The 22,173-nt window shown below is 37.8% G+C and overlaps 1 protein-coding gene and 2 pseudogenes across 1 annotated transcript; all 3 read left to right on the plus strand.

The window, feature by feature from the left end:
- The first annotated feature begins 1,570 nt into the window (after positions 1-1,570).
- On the plus strand, positions 1,571-3,845 carry LOC114751632 (cytochrome P450 716A67-like). Its single transcript, XM_028940296.1, has 5 exons — positions 1,571-1,859; positions 2,289-2,506; positions 2,583-2,830; positions 2,917-3,304; positions 3,417-3,845. Exons 1-5 carry the CDS (start codon positions 1,571-1,573, stop codon positions 3,843-3,845), a joined length of 1,572 nt encoding a protein of 523 aa, XP_028796129.1.
- Positions 3,846-5,976: 2,131 nt separating this feature from the next.
- Positions 5,977-9,154, plus strand: LOC114751634 (cytochrome P450 716A67-like; annotated as a pseudogene).
- Positions 9,155-19,483: 10,329 nt separating this feature from the next.
- LOC114751635 (cytochrome P450 72A68-like) lies at positions 19,484-21,137 on the plus strand (annotated as a pseudogene).
- Positions 21,138-22,173: the final 1,036 nt, after the last annotated feature.

Here is a 22,173-nt window from a genome sequence, read left to right on the forward strand (position 1 = left end):
ATCATGGCATATATTGACAACTATCAAAGCCTGATTGACAACACAATATCTCATTTCATACTAAGGGTTTCTATATATCCATACTAACCTTCATCTTTTTCTTCCTTTGCCACTAAACTGTGTCAAAATAGAGCAAAACCACCTGCAAGATACCGAAAAACAGAGCATCCATGATCATCCTACAAGCCCAACTTAAATTACCAACACACACCAACCAAAAACACAGCTTTTTTATTAATTAACTTGTTCATCTTAAATAAAAACAAAGCTTTGTAGTGCTAAAGGCAAAAATGATTTTCTGAATTCCCATTCTCAAACACAATCAATCTGTCAAGAAAAATGTTGTAGGAGAGGAGATGAGAGGAAAGAAAGTTCTAGACCTGAAGATTTGTGGATATTCAAATGAAAGCTCTTTAGAGTTCACTAATGGTAACGAGGAGGATACTTCATTATCAATGGTTGCTTCCTTCTTTCTCCACATCCTCTCTCTCAACCATAGCAGAGCTACACTACGCGAGAAACTCAGCATCTTTTGTTTTTGCCATGCTAGGGCAAAAAAGTTTTTTTAAGTTTCTAAAAGTTTCAGCCAAGTCCCTTTGGGACTTTAAAAGAATTATCAGATTTGAGGGAACTTTTTTACTGTATATTTGCTTGTGTGAAACCTCAATGTCATTTTCCCTTTAAGAAATGTGGTTCCTTTGCATGGTACTGTTAGCAGTAACCAAATGGAATCTCAACAACATGAAAAGCAATGATATATATGAGGAGAGGGGCTAATGAGAAGTGTGCGGATGATTTTTGTTCACATCTCGGGAATTTCTCTTTCATTCTGTGGCTTTCTTCTGCTTTCCCTCCTCTTCGTATCTTCTTTTTCCCCCTGTTTTCTGTCAATTTGCCTTACAATGCTATTTGAACGTATTTCAAATGTCTATAGTTGTCACAAATTGGACGGAATATTTAATACACACCCACGTTATTTCATTGTGCTGAGATGTTTCTGATAGAAGTTCATGACAGTTCACCACCAGTTTTGTGGCAGTTGCGGTGATCAGACTTGCATTGCTCTCACTAGAGAGGTCACCGGGGATGGAGGCAGTGGTGAAAGCAAGACTGCGAGAGGGAGGGGGTAAAAATGAGTTTTTGATTTCACTTCCATTCCATGAAGCCCATGAAATTCCTTACCCCACAGGGAATATGGAGATTACCTTTGGCCATTTTGGTGGCATTCTAGCTCCAATCGACACATTAATATTTCAATTGTCCGCGTGTCATAATGCCATCAATTAATTAATTGTTATTTTTGCTATCTCAATGTAACTTATTTAGTTATTTACAATATCCCAAAACACGAGAGAGAGAGAGAGAGAGAGATTCCAAAAAGAAGAGCCGGCGTTGGCCGGCAAGAAGGCTTTCTAATAATATTCAATGTGTTGTCTTTCACTTGCTCTTTTCTCTACTGAGATTGTCATATATATCTATATATGTATGTGTGTCTGTATGTATACAACCCACACCATAAGCACAAAAGCAGACAGAGAGAGAAGGAGGGGGGCAAGGGAGACGGAGAGATATGACTGGAGCATCAACCATAATAGCAGTGGTGGGTGCGATAATAGGAGTGATAACAGTGATAAGATGGGGTTGGAAGATGACGATGTGGCTATGGGTTAATCCAAAGAGGCTACAGACAGCTCTGAGACGTCAAGGTCTTGAGGCTGATGCTTACCGATTCTGGGTTGGTGACTTGATCAGAATGGTTAAGATGCAGCAACAAGCCAAATCCTTGGCCTTGCCAATTCGTTCCCATGACCTGGTCCCTCACGTCTTATCCTTTGTCCACTACATAACCAATAAACACGGTATATCATTCTCTCTTAATTTTGATTTTAACCATCTTAATTAGGTAATTGAGAGCAGTACAAGATTTATGAGATATGATTTTATCCATTATTCTGAATTTAAATAATTGTAGCCTAAAGAATTAATTTTTAAAATTTAAATAAAATTATTCATATGATTTTTTTCCTCTTAACTTCGGAATTGAAATGGTTTTACAGTTAGCTAATTAAATATGTCAACGCGTGTTTCTGAAAGTTATTGTTTGTCTGTATAGGTAAGTGGTAAACATCAAATCGTATATGGAGGAAAAGTCCTCACACGCCAATTCAATACTAGATTTATTAATTAGAAAAAAGCTGTCCATGCAAGTTATATGATACATACAAACATACATATATATATATATATATAATGGATAGAAAAGTAATTTATTTTCAATTGAAGCGCAGGTAAGAATTCATTCATGTGGTTGGGACCTATGCCGAGGTTGATCCTTACGGATCCTCTGCTGATAAAAGATATGTTCAACAGAAACTACGACTTCATAAAACCTAACATGATTCCTATTACCAAATATATATCCACTGGTCTTGCATGCTATGAAGGCGACAAGTGGGCTAAACACAGAAAGATTATCAATCCAGCATTCAATTTACAACAGATGAAGGTTACTCCCTTATTGTCTTACTAAATTAGACAGCACTTACACTTTGTATCTTAGTTACTTCATCATCTCTCTACAGATTCTGCTTCCAATCGTTTGCCAAAGTTGCAATGATATGATCAACAAATGGGAGAATATATTGTCTCCAACGGATGGAACTTGTGAAGTGGATGTATGGCCTTGGCTCAAGAATTTGACAAAGGAAGTGATTTCTCGAGCAGCTTTTGGAAGCAGCTACAAAGAAGGAAGACAAATATTTGATCTCCTAACAGAACAAGCAGAACTAGTAATGAATAATGTACAGAAACATCAAATTCCATTATGGAGGTAATTACCAAGTCTGATATGCATTGAAATGGTAGTGATCTATGATTGTCACTTGTAAGATAAGTACTGATGAAATGTTTTTGTAGGTTTGTACCAACTAAGGAGAACAAGAGGATGAAGGCAATTGATAGAAATGTGGAAGCTACTCTGGAGTACATTATCAACAAAAAGGAGGAAGCCATGAAGGCAGGTGAAACCACACCTAATGATTTACTAGGGATACTTTTAGAATCCAATCTCAAGGAGATTGAGGAACAAGGGAACAAGAAGAACGTTGGGTTGAGTATGAAAGATGTGATTGATGAATGCAAGTTGTTCTACATAGCAGGCCAAGAAACCACTTCAGCCTTACTGGTGTGGACTATGATGCTATTAAGTAAGTATCCTGATTGGCAAGCACGTGCGAGGGAAGAAGTCCTGCGAGTCTTTGGCAACAAAAAACCAGACTTTGATGCACTAAGTCGCCTCAAGATTGTAAGCATGTTTGTTTGTGTGTCATATATAGTATTTTTTTTTATCAAAACATAAAAAATGTATATCACTATTGAGCCGCAAACGTGTATAATTATGAAGTTTGCCATTGCAGGTTACAATGATCCTGTATGAGGTTTTGAGGTTATATCCACCAATAGTACGGGTAGAGCGGTATGTTGAAAAAGACATGAAACTTGGGAACTTGTTAGTTCCCGGCGGAGTACAGATTTGCATACCAATACTTATGATGCACCATGACCAACAGTTGTGGGGAGATGATGCCAAAGAGTTCAAACCAGACAGGTTTTCTGAAGGAATCTCAAAGGCATCAAAAGGTACTCCTGTTGCCTTCTTTGCATTTGGAGGGGGTCCTCGAATCTGCATCGGGCAGAACTTTGCCTTTTTGGAAACTAAAATGGCGTTGTCTTTGATTCTACAATGTTTCTCCTTCGAGCTTTCCCCAACATATTCTCATGCTCTCACTACCGTCATCACTCTTCAGCCTCAACATGGTGTTCAACTCATTCTGCATAAATTGTAATGAATTTATTATATTCAAGTACTATTTCGTGTACCAAATGAGTTCACCGACTGTCTTTATTTGGCTTGTGTATTAGTTCAGAACAATCCATATATACTATGTTAGCATAGTATATGAATTTAATTCTACTCCTCCAAACACTTATGAACACGTCTAGGCATTGAAATACTAGGAGAATAATCCACTTAGAACTCCTCCCCTGTTTTGGACCTCTACGAGAAAATGGTGAGGGAGGCCTCCGAAATGGCGCCCCCGAACCCCCCGCGGGGTTTTTTTTTTTGGGGAGCAGTACGACAAGATCTGGACGGTCCACGTTTATATTTATATTTTTAATGGTAAATTATTTTTATTTTGTAATATGTAATTTTCAGAATTAAAATATTAATAATGCAATATATATAATAGTACTTTAGTCCTTTAACTTTACACAAAGTATTATTTTAGTCTCTTAACTTTAAAAAGTAAACTTTTAGTCATTTAATCCTAGAACCTTAACAAAAAAATGATGATATTGAGCTCTTGAATATCGATAAAACATCACTAAATATTACTGCCCCTGGTCCTTAATATGAGACTTTTGTTTGAATTTTATTTGATCCTAATTATAAGATCCCAATTTATTTTGTCTCTTATATTTGTGTATTTTTTTTCAAGGTAGCCACTCTAATAATGAAAGTTCTAGCCAATAAACTTGATTAATAAGAATATTCTAGAAAAGACAACATCTATTTATTATAAATAACTAATTTAACTTATTTTCTTAATCTCTTCAGATTTTTGTTAAAAAATTTTATATTTGGGGAGTACGTTTTCCCCAATATTCAGAAGACGACGCAAAAGCTGTCATGATACAAAAAGTGAATGTTGTCACGTTTTGTCGGGTGGTGCATAGAGAAAATGCGTCAGGGGTGAGCGTGCGCATTTTCCTTTCTCGTGTAATTACGTCAATACAATGTACATGAATAAAATTACAAATGCTCCGGTCTCTAACATAACATGTAATTAATCAATTAAAAAAATTAATTTTTTGGTCTTTGTAATTTTAATGTGTTTAGAACTCAATTCTTATACTTTGACTCGATACACTTTAGTCCTTATAGTTTTGATGCAGTTATAATTCAGTCTCTGAAATTTGACCCGTTGTAACTCAGTCCCAATAGTTTTACTTATTTTATAATTTAGTTTTTTTTGTTTTTGAAAAAATGAAATTAAATATCTAATAAAAGGAGGAACTAAATTATAAAATGATTAAAAGTATAGGGACTGAGTTGTAACGAGTCAAACTTCATGGACTAAGTTACAACCGAGTCAAAATTATAAGAACTAAGCTACACCAAATTAAAGTATAAGGATTGAGTTACAAATGAGTGAAAACCATAAGAACCAAAAGATTAATTTTTCCTATTTAATTTAAGTTAATTAGTAATATTAGTTAAATTAGTTAATATGATATATCATTGAGGGAATATGAATATAATTAATTTTTTAAAAAAATAATATCTATTTTTTTCATTCCATATAAGTAAGGCGAGGGATAGGTCTCTAGACTCTGCAGTTTTAAGTGTAGACAGTTCGAGTTGTGACACCCTAAAAACAAAAACAAAGAACTGTTGAGCTGTAAATAAAATTTGGGTTAGCTGATTTCTTAAATGATTAAAAGGGAAAAGACAAGATTCTGAGTTATAAATTTATTAAATGGAAAGTAGAGAAATAGTATAATTATATTCGTCTCAATGTTTTTATTATATGTATGTAGGACCTTCGATGAAGATATCATTTGCCAAATACTACTTCCGCTCTGTCCTAATTATAAAATTTTGTTTATAGATTATAAATGAGATCTTATAAAAAGTGAACTTAACACAATTAGTGCAGATGGCATGGAAAAAGTAAATAAAATTATATAAAAAAGGTGACTGAAGTTACTTTCCCCATGAACTCATTAATTTTTAATGTCTCCCGTGCATCGCATGGGGGTGGGGGGAGTAAAAATCTAGTTACTATATATACATAAGCAGACACCATCCAAGCCAAGCAGAGACAGACAAACACTGAGGGTTAGAGAGAGAGAGAGAGAGAGAGAGAGAGGGAAGCATCAGGAATAATAGCAGTGGTGGGTGCAGTTGCAGTAATGGCGGTGATAGGCGGAGGATGGTGGGTTTGGAAGATGGCGAAGTGGGTGTGGGTGGATCCGAAGAAGATGGAGAGGCGTCTGAGAGAGGAAGGTCTTAGGGGCCATCCTTATCGATTCTGGGTGGGTGACCTCACCAGAATGGCCAACATGCAGAAACAAGCTACGTCCAGCCCTTTGCCTTCTCATTCCCATGACGTGGTCCCCTGCGTCTTGCCCTTCGACCACCACTTGGTCACCAGACACGGTGCGCTTTTATTCCTCTCTTTTCACTCTCCTCATTTTCACCATCTCCTCTCAGTTGGTTGATCTTCTTCCCAATTTACATAACCCTTACTCTCTGATAAAATTATTAGAATATCAAGGTTATATATATATATATATATATGTATATATAGGTACATTTACATATGCATACACACTATTTCTCATATTTAACATGAGAATTAGTTCAAATTGAATTTTGTCATAAATGCCTCAAATCTCTCAGATTTAAAATATTTTATCTACAATATTCCTAATAGATCTAATGCATAAGATGAAAGAGAGTAGTTTACGCAGCTTAGAGCAATCAATACATATTTATTATAATTAATTAACTTAGTTAATTTTTTTAATCTTCTCAAATCAGTTACATAGTTTTCATATTAAGAAAAGAATATGAAATATTATATAATTGGAAAAAAAAAATAAACTTGAGTTTAAATTAAAGGTTAAAGGGCGATGTGGAGCACATATGCATTATCTTAACGGACTCTCATGCTCCCGAAACTCTAAATAAATAGTAATACAAAATTTAAAAGATATATTTCTTTGGTCTTATTTATAGAGCAGAAAGAAAAAATCTTTTTTCTTATTTATAAGACAGTAAGAGAAATTTTTTATATGAATGTATAATTTTATCTTTTATTTATTATTGTGTTAATTTTTTTTTACATGAAGCATAATGTATATTCAATATGAATGAATTAAAAAGTTGTTAAATTTTAAATGAGGATTAATAAAATTTAGTGTTTTTTTTAATTTATATAAAACATGTTAGAAGTAATTTATAAATAAGACTAGAAGAGTATATGATTCTATCCATATTTTGAATTTTGATTTAAAAAAATTAGCTTAAAGAATTACTTTTAAAAATATAATAAAATTATTCAATATTGTATACAGCCTGTCTCATGAATTTGTGGTCTACATAAGCCATGATAAACAGGCAAATTGACGAATTGCAAATGAAAATATCAAAGCAGAGAAGAAGCCAATGCTGGCAAAAAGAAGACACGTGCCAAGAAAAAATAGCTTCACGTGGACAAACCTGATGATGATTTGGTCGTTGATGGATATTGATTTGGTTTATTGACAAAGCAACACAGATAACTTGACAGGAACGTTTGGGATCATTAAATAGAAAAATAATCATTTCCTTCCATCCTTATATTCATAAAAAATTTGAACTGCAGGAAAGAATCCCTTCATGTGGTACGGACCGACACCGAGGTTGATCCTTACGGATCCTGAGCTCGAAAAAAATGTGCTCAACAATAACTACGACTTTGTAAAACTACCCATGATTTCTATTATCAAATATCTATCAGCTGGTGTTGCAAGCTACAATGGCGACAAGTGGGCTAGCCACAGGAAGATAATCAATCCGGCATTCATTTTGGAAAAATTGAAGGTTATATATTTTTCTTTCCTCGCCAAATTAAACTGCACTTACACATCTACTTACAAATTAAACTGAGAATTTTGTCTCTAAATTTCTTCATCGTCTCTCCATAGACTCTGATTCCAGTCGCTTGCCAAAGTTGTAATGATATGATCAACAAATGGGAGAACATGTTGTCCCCAGCAGATGGAACTTTGAAGTGGATGTCTTTCCCTGGCTCCAGGATTTGACAAAGGATGTGATTTCTCGAGCAGCATTCGGAAGCAGCTACGAAGAAGGCAGACAAATATTTGATATTCTATCAGAACAAGCTGAACTTGTAGCCAATAACTTTCAGAAACATGGCATTCCATTATGGAGGTAATTAATTGAATAACTACTCAGACTATAATATGCCATATGAGCTGAAAATCAAGTGTTTGTGATTTATACACGTGACTTGCGCATAAGTACTGACAGAATCGTTTTGAAGGTTTCTACCAACTAACGATAACAAGAGGATGAAGCAAAATGAAAGAAACATGGAAGCTTCACTAGAGTGCATTATCAACAAAAAGAAGGAAGCCGTGAAGGCAGGTCAAGCCACAAAGGATGACCTACTAGGCATCCTTCTAGAATCCAATCACAAGGAGATTGAAGAACAAGGAAATAAGAAGAATGTTGGGTTGAGTATGAAAGATGTGATTGGTGAGTGCAAGTTGTTCTACCTGGCTGGCCAAGAAACCATTTCTTCTTTATTGGCTTGGACTATGATGCTATTGAGCATGTATCCTGACTGGCAAGCACGTGCGAGGGAAGAAGTCCTGCAAGTCTTTGGCAATCAAAAGCCAGACTTTGATGCGCTAAGTAGCCTTAAGATTGTAAGCATATACATATAATATATCTTTTAACTAAATTGATCATATTTTTTGACCTCAAACATGGCTATGCTTAAAATGAAGCATGCATTACAGGTGACAATGATCTTGTATGAGGCTTTGAGGTTATATCCACCAGTAGCATGGGTGGAGCGGTATGTTGAAAAAGACATGAAACTTGGAAATCTGTCAATTCCCAAAGGAGTACGAATTAGCTTACCAATACTTATGATGCACCATGATGAACGCTTCTGGGGAGATGATGCCAAAGAGTTCAAACCAGACAGATTTTCTAAAGGAATCTCAAACGCATCAAAAGGTAGTTCTGTCGCATTCTTCCCGTTCGGATGGGGTCCTCGAATCTGCATTGGCCAGAACTTTGCCTTATTGGAAGCTAAAACGGTTTTGTCTTCGATTCTACAACGTTTCTCCTTCGAGCTTTCCCCAACATATACTCATGCTCCCACCACGGTCCTCGCTCTTCAGCCACAGCATGGAGTTCAAGTCATTCTGCGCAAATTGTAATGGATTTATTATATTCAAGTATTAATTCGTGTGCCAGATGAGTATACCAACTGTCGTCATTTGGTTTGTGTGTATTGGCGTCGTACTAGTAAAATAAGAACTTGTTGTTGTATGGGTTCAGACCAATCCGCATCTCCTACGTTAATGAAAGTAAATTAATATAATTCTACTTCTGTAAACATTTGGAAGAGAAAGTATTGAAATACTAGGCGAAGAATCCACTTACAAATGCTCCCCTGTTTTGAAGCTCTAAGAGAGGATGGTGAAGGAGGCTTCTGAAATGGCCAAAAAAAGCGCCACACACAGCAGCACAACAAAATCTGAACGGTCCACATATTATATTATGTTTTTATCTTTAGTGATAAATTAATTTTACTTTATAATACTGTATGTAATTTTCAGACCAAAAAAATTACTCCCTCCGTTCCTTATTATAAGAGACATTTGATGCTTATTGCATGTTCCTATATATAAGAGACACTTAAAAGTTGTCTCTACTTTTTTGTGTTGATTTTTTATTTTACCCATATTTATTGTCTCCAACTCACACTCTCTCTCCCTCCTACTTCTCTTTCTTTTAATAATTTAATTGTTCTCTCTCATGCTTTCTCTCCTTATTAATGAGGGCATTTTTAAGAAAAAAATTATATTTTTTACACATTGATTGTTCTTAACTAATTTTAACTGCTTTTTTTATCAACGTAATTCGGTTATTTGTCTCTTATGATAAGGAACGGAGGGAGTATAATGCAAACTAGAAGGGGACGAAGGAGGTTTCAGAAGTAGGCTCATATTAAGGAAAATATAGAGATAAATTGGGAATTTCAGACTCAATACCTTAGAATCAATCTCAGAGAGGCTTCAGAAATTCATCCTCATACCGCACCATCCTCAATCAATGCTTTGAAGAGCTAGCGATGCAGTTGAATCTCAGAGAGGGAGGGGCGGCGACGACAAATGTGAACGATGAAGACAATGAGAGAGAAAGAGAGAGATTGAGGTAGATGGACGAACGTCGAACGGCGTACACGACGACAAAGAAGAACGACGGTGTGGCAGAACACGGCGGGAAAAAGAGCTCCGGAAGTTTGAGGAAATCTGAGGCGGATGAGGCATAATGCGCGGTGACGGACATCTCCTGGGATTCTCTAAAAAGTCCATCTTAGTTTTTGATTTTAAAGAAAAAGCCCAGCCCGCTTTTTTTTTTTTTTTAGGTGAAAAAAAGGGGCTAAGCCCAACAAATAAACACTAAGAGAAACAAACAACTACAATACTCCAGCGGCTTCTTCCTTGAGCATTTTCTCCAGCATACTCGGGGGAGCCGACCATCTGAAAACTTGTTCCAGACTTATCGTTGCCAGGCAATCCGCACAACCGTTTCCTTCTCTATAGATGTGATTAACCTTCACTTGCCAGTCTTTCTGTAACATATTGCGTATCATAGTAAAGAGCCAAAGACTTCCGTTGCAGGGTTTGTCACTGTTGATGGCCTCAACTACCTGGCTGGCATCACACTCCACCTCGACCTTCTTAAACCCCAGGTTCCAGCATTCTTGAAGACCTACCAATAAGCTTCTGGCTTCAGCGTTAGTAGCACTGGTTTGTCTGATTTTCATCGTGAATCCTCCCAACCATTCGCCACATTCCCCTCTTATTACACCTCCACATTCGTTCATGCCCTGTTCCGGACCAGTCGCATCTGTGTTCAACTTGCACCACCCCTTTTCAGGTGCTCTCCACTTGATATTCCTATCTCTTTCTATGACCCTCTCTATCAGCATCTCCCCCCACCTGTGATGGTAGTACTGCAAAGCGTTGTAAATAACTTTTTTCGGGTTCGACGGGAACTCAAACTCCTCATCATGAATCAGAAGATTCCTCCAGTTCCATATTTGCCAAATTCCCATTGCAAAAGTTCATTCCAGTTGAAATTTTCAGAGACTCGTCGTTTATCTAGAATATTCCCTATTACCCAGTCCTTCCAATCCTGACCGAAGAACTTGGGTCTTGCTTGCCACGGTACTATTTTCCTCCAGAGAGAAGAGGCATAAAGGCAATCTCTCAGGGCATGCTGGTGATTCTCCTTGGCGCGGTTGCATAATTCACACCAACCTTGGCTTCCGTCCCAATTACTTGTGACATCCTTCGTGGGGAGTTTTTTGTGAAGGACTCTCCAGATAAAGACACGCACCCTCTCTGGTAAGCGTAATTTCCATATCAACTTCCAGTGTTTTCCATATGATGAGTTTTGCATACCTTTTAGATTTAGATACGCACTCGAGGTAGTAAAAGCCCCATTGCTAGTTAACCTCCATTTCAGACCCTTTGTATCTTGCTGGTTCGAACTTCTGGCCTCTGACACATTTTTTTGAAATCTATCCCAAGCTCTAGCCATTTCTTTCCAGAGTCTTGAGTCCGTGGCTTTTGTTATAGGTCTGTCCCTAGTACTTGACCCTCTTCCATATTTACCGAGCAACACCTTAACCCACAATGCGTTGGGTTCGGTATTTAATCTCCATAGCAGCTTATGTATGAAGGCATCATTCATTTCTATCATTGACTTAATTCCCATCCCTCCTTGAGACTTCTCTCTACATAGCGTCTCCCATCCAATCGCATGCCAAGAGTGCTTGTTTCCTTCTTCCCCCCATATAAACCTCCTCTGCGCTTTTTCCATCTCCTCTAATACTCCCTTTGGCAGTTTATCGTGTTGCATGGGGTAAATTGCCATGGAGCTAGTAACTGCTTTGACCAGAGTGATTCTTCCTGCCATTGATAGACTAGAGGCCTTCCATCCCCCCAGTTTCTGTTTGAGTTTATCCAGCATGCCTGAATAGCGGTTCTGTCTTTTCCTTTGGTGAGAGATATTTGCCCCCAGGTATCTACCGAGCTCAGCAACCTCCTTAAAATTGCTTCTGGAACAAATTGCCCTCCTTGATGCACCGGAACATTTGGTGAGAAAAAGATCACTGTTTTCTCTTGACTAATCTTGTGTCCTGATATTTCCCCAAACTCCTGTAAACAATTTAAGATGTTATCAATTTGAGAAAGACTCGCCTCTGCAAAAAGAACAAGATCGTCAGCAAACATCATATGAGATATAATAGGTCCTGATTTGCCTACTCTCAAGCCTCTCCACTGTTTCACTCTCTCTCTATCTAGGATCATATGGGTAAGTTTTTCCATTCCGAGTACAAATAGATAAGGAGAAATGGGATCGCCCTGTCTAATTCCCCGTGAGGGCTGAAAGCCTTCTAATTTCTCGCCATGCCACACAATATTTGTAATGTCGGTCAGAACACAACCCAGAATTCTTTCCTTTGTTTCCTTCGGACATTCCATCTCCTCCAATAATTTACCAATAAAATTCCAATTCATTCTATCGTAGGCCTTTTCAAGATCGACTTTGATTGCCATATAACCTTTCTTTCCTTTTTTCCTTCTCATGGATTGAATCATCTCATTAACAATGATGATATTATCATGGATAATTCTTCCTGGGACAAAGCTAACTTGATAGGGGGACACCACTGTTGGCATGATACTCTTCAATCTTTGCACCAGAATTTTGGAGACACATTTATAGATGACATTACAGAGTGAGATAGGTCTTAGCTGGTTTACTCTCTCCGGATTGTCAACCTTGGGAATTAAAGTGATCAAGGTAGAGTTGACAGCTTTCATATTCTTTGGATCAGTCCACATGTTCTTCACTGCTTTACACACACTTTCACCCATTATATCCCAACACTTCTGATAGAATATTGCCGGGAACCCATCTGAACCGGGAGCTTTCAAGCCGCCAATAGAAAACATGGCTTGTTTGATTTCTTCGTTACTTAACACACTTCCAATCCTATCCCAATCTTCTTGTTTAACTTCTGGTCAGCTATGCATCGTTTTGACCCACTTTCTAACCGTCACTTCCTCTTCAAATAAGTCTTGAAAGTACCTGTTGATCAGCTTGCCTACCTCCTCCTTCCCCTCTATTCTTTCATTCTGTTCATCTTTCAAGACTGAGACTCTCGTCCTTCTTCTTTTCACATTGGTCTTTGAGTGATAGAAGGTTGTGTTCCTGTCCCCATCATTAAGCCATTTAGTTCTGGCTTTTTGGAACCACAAGATCTCCTCTTGCTTCAAGATTTCCTGTAGCTCCTTTTGGAGATTTACCTCAAGTTCCTCCAGGAATCGGTTATTATGGTCAGCAGAATCCTTCTTAGGATTTCTTTCTTTTTTTCCTTAACATGGCCGAAGACCTTGACATTCCACTCCTTCAGAAACTCCTCTAACCCTTTCAAATCCTTTGGTAACTCCATCTCATTCTTCCATATATCTTGGATGGACGGTTTGAAATCTTTATGAGTGAGCCACATGGCTTCAAATCTGAATGGGCATTTGGACCTGTTGTTCTGGGGGCCTATTAAATAGATGAATAAAGGATGGTGATCAGACTGCACTCTTGGCCCCACTCTTACCCTGGCTTCACCGAAAGAGTTTCTCCAGTTTTGGTTGCAGAGTGCTCGGTCTAATTTCTTATAAAGTCTTCCCCCAAACTTCGTGACTGGACCTCGCCAGGTGTATCTAGGCCCTTCTGAGCCCAAATCGATCAGCCTACAACGGTTAATATTGTCAAGGAATCTCCTGCATTTTCTATCATTAGGATTACTCCCACCTCTCTGCTCACTTCCATCTTTAATGTCATTAAAATCTCCCGCAAGAAGCCATGGGAGTTTAGTACGATGCGCTACACCTTCTAAATTTTCCCATAATTCTCTTCTTTCCATCTCTCTTGGGCTTGCATAGACGGCTGTGAAAGCCCACCTGCTTTGCCCCAAACCTGTTACTACTCCATGCAGGTATTGTTTATTGCTTTCTAAAATAGAGATTTCGATTTTTTCATCATTCCACAGAATCCAAATCCCTCCCGACATCCCTGTAGCTTCACTAATTTTTTGATTTTTGTACCCCTGTCTTTTGATAACTCTCTGGGCTGTTTCTCCACTGCACCGTGTTTCTAGTAAAACAACAATGGTAGGCTTCAATCTATTTTTCATGTCTCTAAGAGCACATCCGAAATCCTTTCCGGCTGCTCCTCTAACGTTCCAAACTACAATCATTAATAAGATAAGGAAGCTACGGAGAGGTCCACGTACGCTTCTTAATCTTCCATACTTGAGCATTGGTGCTCCTCTATGCTCCTTGGGGTTATCTGACCCTGGGCTCTCAATTGCGCCTCTGCTTCCCCTAGGCCCAAAGTTTCTCTTCTGTCTCCCGGATCAGGCGGGTTTCCTTCTTCAAGATCCATATCTTCGGAGGCTTGGGTTCCCCCTGGTCCATTAGAATTATCAGATTTTTTACTGATTTTTGGACCTTGTTGGCTCTCTCTGGGCCCTCGCTGCAATACCCCCCACTGTCACTATTATCATCCCCTTTTGGCCCATTATGTCTTCCACTATTCTGGCCCATACCCACGTCACTATCAGCCCTAATATTATCCTCCTTTTCCCCCGCTTCGTCATCTTTTTTATAGGAGTTTCTTGTTTTCTGTTCTCTTTTCAGGTCCCGAGGCTGCCCTGCTTCCCATCCCCCTACCGTCTCCTTTTTCCTATTCCCTTTAGCTTGTCCCTTTCCTTTCAATTCCTTTGCTTCTGATTCCTTTTTCCCTTCAGTACTTTTCTTCTTTAACTGTGTCTTTTCTCTTTTGTTAAGATGCCTGGCCTGGGTCTCGTTGACTGTATCAACCCTGTCACGGTAGTCACCTTCAACTCCTCTTCCATCATCCGTCTTATCATCCTCAACCTCCAATATAGCAAATCTCGAAGCTTGTCTAGCTACTCTTTCGTTCCTGTCAGCCCTTCCTTGTCCTTCGGCCGACCTACTATCTTTGCGGATGGCTCTTCGTCCTTTTCTCGAATCTTGTGCAACCATCCATTCTCCAAACGGGCTAGCCGGAGTTTTAGCCTGCGGTGGCCGAGTGACCTCTACCTCTTTAGCGGTCTGGTCTTTTGCCGGTGCTGTTTTAGTCGCTTCTGGGTTCTGGGTAGAGATTTTTGACGGGCATCTTTCTGCGTTATGACCAAATTTCCCACACTGAAGACAGATCATGTGTAAGCCTTCATATTCAATTTTCAACCAATTACCATCCACGAAGTACGAGGGAAGTAAAGGTGCGTTCAGGTCAATTTCCACACACAATCGAGCATACATGGTTCTGGCTCTTGTGAGGGTCATCTCATCTACTTTAATGGCGGTACCGATTCTATTCCCAAGGTTATAGAAGAACTTCTTGTCATAGTAATCGCCCGGCAGTCCTGGGAGCCTGACCCATATAGCTAGTTTCTGGATTTTTTCATTCCAGGGATTGAAGTTTCTCTTCCACGTCTGCACAGTTAGGTAATGATTCTGGATCAGCCAGGGTCCTCCCTCTAGAGCAAAGAAATAATCGTCTCGGCTCTGGAATGTGACTGTCATGAACCCGTTGCCTATGTCGTTTATTTCCACGTTTCCCGATTTTCCCCACATAAGCTTTGCTTTTCTTCTCATTTGCATGAAACCGATTGTCCCTCCAAGGAGTTTTATTATTAGGGTATTATCCCATCTTTTTTCGAGTCGTCTCCTTTCTTTTTCGGAGAAGTCGATCCTTGGCCCCATGTCGGAGTCTGTTACCGTCACACCATCTGACATCTCCTCCTTGTTGTTGAGCAATAAGCTTCCATCCCAGTCCTCATCACATCCCTTCTCCCTTACGTTCTCTTCTGTCACTGACTTGGGCTTTAAGGCTTCCCTATAAGAAAGAGGCTGTTCCCTTTGGCTACCAGTTTCCATGTCGTGATCCATCATCCAATCTTCCTCTCTTGCTGCTAGCGAAATTTCTCCCGTGTATTGTCCATTCACTCTTTGGAGTTTTCCTCTCTCTTCTTTTCCTTCTTCCGTCTCAATGGGTTTTTTCATTAGTTCAGGGAATGTCGACGGAACCACAGTTCCTACATTATCTAGAGTACTCGGAATGGTTCGCGGGGAATCCAACAACTCCACCATATCACCCTGGGGGCGATCCGGTGGGAGTTTATGGGGACCCCTATCATCTTCCATCATGAAAACTTTGAAACTTTGAAGAAACTTTAAGATCACAGCTTCTCTCTCTGCGTTTCCCTTTGCTTGCTATGGGAAGCAATTTAGAGAGAAGGGTGAAGGGAGTTGTCACAGCAAAAAGTCCCCAGCCCGCTTTTTAAAGTTGAGGAAAACTCCCAGCCCATTTTTTTTTTAGGAAACCCCCAGCCCATTTGATTTTCAACTATAGCTGGAAAAAAATTAAATATAATATCAAAAGTTTAATATTTATAGTTTTATACAAATAGTCAAATACCGCACCCTCCCCACATGCAATGGTCCTGGGTCCGATTTGACGCAGGTAAAGCAGAACAATTATAAATCACTGTTAATATTAATTTGAGATAAAATTAAAACACGAATGTATTATTCAGTCTATTAATAGCAAATGATTTAAAAGACCATATTTATGAATCACTGTAACAACATTTTATTGATATTTTTAATATCATGACTTCTACCTCAAAAAAAAAATGCATGCGTCACAAAAAGGATAAGAACTAAATTTATAAATATGCGTCTGACAAAAAAAAATTATAAATATGCGACTAATATGTCATTGGAAATTTGATACAACAAATACTAATGTAATATGACTACAACATTTATTTAATTTATTCAATATATATAAGTTATGCCAGAAATATTTAATTGATATTTTTAATATCATAATTCGTACCTTGAAAGAAATGCATACAGCACCTAAGTTAAAAACCATATTTATGAATATGTGAATGATACGACGTTACAAAATTGATAACTGATTTTTTATTTGGGTACAAAAATTGATAACCGATTTTAATGTTGTATGACAGCAACATTTCATATTTCTGGGTTGCGTGCATTGAATTAATTGTATTAAATCAGAAAAAACAAAACACTTCCTTTATTTTGGTCCTCTGGATCGAATTTCTCAACAATAATGCATATGCAGGACCACTAACATCATCTGATTAACATATGCATCCAGGACCAGTGGCATCATCGAATTAAAAAAATACTAATTAATATGATAAGATAATTAGTTAATGCCGTACGTTTTATACTTAATATTAGAACTACTTAACTTATTTGAACATATTAAAAAAATTTAAATTAATTAATTATAACATATGTAATATGATTGTTTAGAAATACTGTGTATAACATTGAATTATATATCAGTTTATAATTTATGTAATTGAGCTTGAGAAATTAGAGTAAATATAATAGACACAGTTACTAGTCAAAAAAATAATAGATAAAGTAGATTAAGGTATTACTCTTCTGTTCTTATTTATAAAACACTTCTAACATGTTTCATATACCAAGAAAAATATTAAACTGTATTAACTCTTTATTAAAATATAGTAACTTGTTAACTTTACCTCTATTTAATATATACACCTTTCAAACAAAATAACTATCTACACTATAATAAATGAATGACAATATGGTATATTCATGGTAAAAATTTAATAAAGTAACTTATAAATAGGACAAAAAAAAATCTTCTCTCTCTGTCTTATAAATAAAACCATAGGAGTATCTTTTTAGGACCAAATCTAATCCCCTGACTAGCTCTTACATTAATACCTGGATGGAATATTTCAAATTCTCCTAGTTTCTTGTTAATTTAGAGTTTTTTTTTTCTAAAGTAAAAATCTTATAATATTTTCTTTAAAAAAATTATAAAAAGTTTAAATTTGTACTAAAATATCACTCATTTAATTTTACATATAATTTAATAATAGTAAAAAGAAATTTAAAAAAAAAAGAATTGAGGAAGTAAAGAAAAGTTAAGGGTCAAGGAGTGGATTAGAGATGAACCATACATTTCTATGATGCTCACCAAGTTTCAACCATTCAAATCTAATATAAGCAACTAAAATTTAATTTTTCTATTTTTTAAAAATGTTTTTTCTTTAATAAATAGATAACTCAAAATAAATGTAATTTTTTAGGTGCAAGTTTTGTTGACAGATAATTTTTTATTTAAAAATTATTAGTTGAACAATTTTGAATCTAAATATCTAAACGGTGTAGATTTTACTGCAACTATGAGTACCAAGTACTAAAACTGCTTTTAGCATACACCCCTCCCTCAATGCTCATCATACTCACACCCTGAGAGATTGTGCGAGGGAAGAGAAGTTTGGACATTCTTTATTAATCCTAACAAACAACATATGTTTTTCTCTTGTGATTTATAGGTGTAGCTGAGGAGAAATGGGAGCTCAAATCCTAGTAAAACTAGATTTCATCAGTGGCCATGGACAAAACTATTCGGTCATGCGTGTTGGCTAATTTGGAAAGCACGGTGCAAGCAAAGTTTTAATGAAGGAAACCCTACGAGTCTGGAGATAGAGCAACAATGCCTCTTTCATATCATGGAGGAAGTGGAATCAGGAATTTTATCCCACGTTAATTCAAAGTAAGTGTGAGAGAAATTGGACACCATCAAATAATGGGGGAGTGAGGGTGGATGTAGATGCGTCGGTTTGCCAGTATGCTCAAGCTACATGTGGAGGGGTCATTAGAGATGCATCAGGAGAGTGGATTATGGGATTCCAAAAAGTAATCGGAGTATACCCGGTTGCGGTAGCCGAAATCTTGGCAGTGAAGACAAGGCTCGAGGTATGCAAAGAACTTCACCTCAGTGACATTTGAGCGTACTCAAATTCTCTAGAGGCTATTAGTGTGCTGCTACACAATAGTGGAACCAATCACCCTTTTCGAGTAGAAATTGAGGAAACCAGGAAACTCTTATATGAGGGGTGGAAGGTGACCATTTCACATGCAAATAGAGAGAGTATCCATTGTGCAGACGGCATGGCTCGAACTGCCCAGGTTGCGAATCAGCAAATCACCTTATATTTAGAAGTACCAGCATGGTGCAGGGATGGTTTCTGGCGAGATAAAACCTCAGTGGCGGGGTTGAGCCAAGGGACTAGCTGATTCTACTACCTTTTCTTCTCTAATTTCAAGTTTTTTGCTTGCCTTTCTGTATCAAAAAAAAAGAAAAAAGAGTGCAAACTATTACAATTAATCCGTACAAATTGAACAGTAATGCCTTTAATTAACCACCTCAAGTTTTTGCCATCCCAATTTCAAGGTAAAAAAAAAAAAAACAGAGAAGTTTTGCCCTCCCAATGCAAGTTAATTATTATCAATACTTTCTCCGGCCGGCTGGAAAACTTGACCTGGTGATGTAGTTCATTGAAACAACTAATACATAAACTAACAACAAACACTCATATCATATTTTCAACTTGTTCTCGTTCACTTCCTTCTTCTCTACTGTGAGATTATTATATATAGACATACGCCACACCCATGCACAAGCACAGAGAAACCCAGAGATAGCAAGATGAATGAAGCATCAGGAATAACATCAGTGGTGGTTGCAGTTGCAGTAATGGCGGTGATAGGCGGAGGATGGTGGGTTTGGAAGATGGCGAAGTGGGTGTGGGTGGATCCGAAGAAGATGGAGAGGCGTCTGAGAGAGCAAGGTCTTAAGGCAGATCCTTATCGGTTCTGGGTCGGTGACGTAACCAGGATGATGAAGATGCAGAAAGAAGCTCTTTCCAGTCCTTTGCCTCCTCATTGCCATGACTTGGTCCCACGCGTCTTCTCCTTTGGTCACCACTTGGTCAATAAACACGGTGGGTGCCCTTACTTTCTCAATACTGTGTGTATCTATATATTTATATACATATATAGCTGACATCAAATTGTGTATACAAGTTCTAACATTAATTTGTTGTCTGGCCATGATATATAAACCGATAACTTAACGGCAATGTTTGATATCATAAATAGGAAAAAAGATTTCCTTCCATCCTCTTTATATATATGTATATATTCATAAAACGGTTAAGGTGCAGGTGAGAATCCATTCATGTGGTTCGGACCGACACCGAGGTTGATCCTTACACATCCTGAGCTGATTAAAAATGTGTTCAACAGCAACTATGACTTTGTAAAATTACACACGATTTCTATTGACAAATATGTATCAGCTGGTGTTGCAAGCTACAATGGCGCAAGTGGGCTAATCACAGGAAAATAATCAATCCTGCATTCAGTGTGGAAAAATTGAAGGTTATTTTTCTTTGCTTGTCAAAGTAAATTGAGAATCTTGTCTCTTAATTTCTTCATCATATATCTCTCTACAGACACTGATTCCAATCTTCAGCCGAAGTTGCAATGATATGATGAACAAATGGGAGAACTTGTTGTCCCCAACAGATGGAACTTGTGAAGTAGATGTATGGCCTTGGCTTAGGGATTTCACAAAGGACGTGATTTCTCGAGCAGCATTTGGAAGTAGCTACGAAGAAGGCGAACAGATATTCGATCTTTTATCAGAACAAGCCGAACTTGTGGCCAATAACTTACAGAAACATCGCATTCCATTGTGGAGGTAATTAATTGAATAATTACTCGAACATCAATTGTTGATGATTACATAAGTAATGATAAAATCGTTTTGTAGGTTTCTAACAACTAAGGAGAACAAGAGGATGAAGGAAAATGAAAGAAACAGGGAAGCTTCACTAGAATGTATCTTCAACAAAAAGAAGGAAGCCATGAAGGCAGGTCAAGCCACAAAGGATGACCTACTTGGCATACTTTTAGAATCCAATCTCAAGGAGATTGAGGAACAAGGAAACGACAAGAACGTTGGATTGAGTATGAAAGATGTGATTGGCGAGTGCAAGTTGTTCTACCTGGCTGGCAAAGAAACCATTTCTTCTTTACTGGTTTGGACTATGATGCTATTGAGCATTTATCCTAATTGGCAAGCACGTGCAAGGGAAGAAGTCCTGCAAGTCTTTTGGCAATCAAAAGCCAGACTTTGATGCACTAAGTCGCCTCAAGATTGTAAGCATATACATGTAATATATCTTTTAACAACTGATCAATTTTTCTAAACACAAACATGTCTATACTGAAAGTGAAATATGCCATTACAGGTGACAATGATCTTGTATGAGGTTTTGAGGTTTATCCACCAATAGCATGGGTGGAGGGGTACGCTGAAAAAGACACGAAACTTGGAAACCTGTCAATTCCCAAAGGAGTACGAATTAACTTACAAATACTTATGATGCACCATGATGAACGCTTCTGGGGAGATGATGCCAAAGAGTTCAAACCAGGCAGATTTTCTGAAGGAATCTCATACGCAACAAAGGGTAATTCTGTTGCCTTCTTCCCATTCGCAGGGGGTCCTCGAATCTGCATTGGCCAGAACTTTGCCCTGTTGGAAGCCAAAACGGCTATGTCTTTGATTCTGCAACGTTTGTCCAGCAAGCTTTCCCCAACATATTCTCATGCTCCCACCACCGTCCTTACTCTTCAGCCTAGACATGGAGTTCAAGTCATTCCGCGTAAGTTGTAATGGATTTATGATATTCAAGTACTAATTCTTGTACCAAATGAGTTCAACTGTCCTTATTTGGTTTGTGTATTAGTTCAGAACAATCCACATTTTCTACGTTAATGAAAGTAAATGAATATAATTCTGGTTCTTCAAACATTTGGATGAGAAAGTATGTATTGAAATACTAAGCAAAGAATCCACTAAGAAATCCTCCCTTGTTTTGGCGCTCTAAGGGTATGTTTAGCTCAATGAGAGGAAGGGGAGGGGAAGGATTTTAATGGAAGGAAGGGGAGGGGGGGAGTGGAAAGATTTTAATATTATCTTGTTTGGATTTATAAAAAAAGAGGGGAGGGGAGGGAAAAATATTTTAATATGGACAATTTTGCTCTTATTTTATTTAAGGCGTGGGTATAATGGTCACAACATGACAAATATAGACATAATGGTTACAACATGACAAAATATGGGCATAATAGTCATAATGTGATAAAATATTACCCTTTTCCTCCAAATCCTCCTAATTTTGGAGGGGAGATTGAAGAGGGGAGGGGAGGAGAAATTTTAAAAATTTTTCCCTCCCCTCCCAAAATTTGTGTTGCCAAACAAGGGAAATGATTAAAATCCCTCCCCTTCCCTCCCCTCCTTCCCAAATCCTGCATACCAAACACACT

The sequence above is a fragment of the Neltuma alba genome, unplaced genomic scaffold, assembly GCF_004799145.2.
Source record: "Neltuma alba isolate B1F8T4 unplaced genomic scaffold, ASM479914v2 tig00006992_pilon, whole genome shotgun sequence".
NCBI lineage: Eukaryota > Viridiplantae > Streptophyta > Magnoliopsida > Fabales > Fabaceae > Neltuma > Neltuma alba.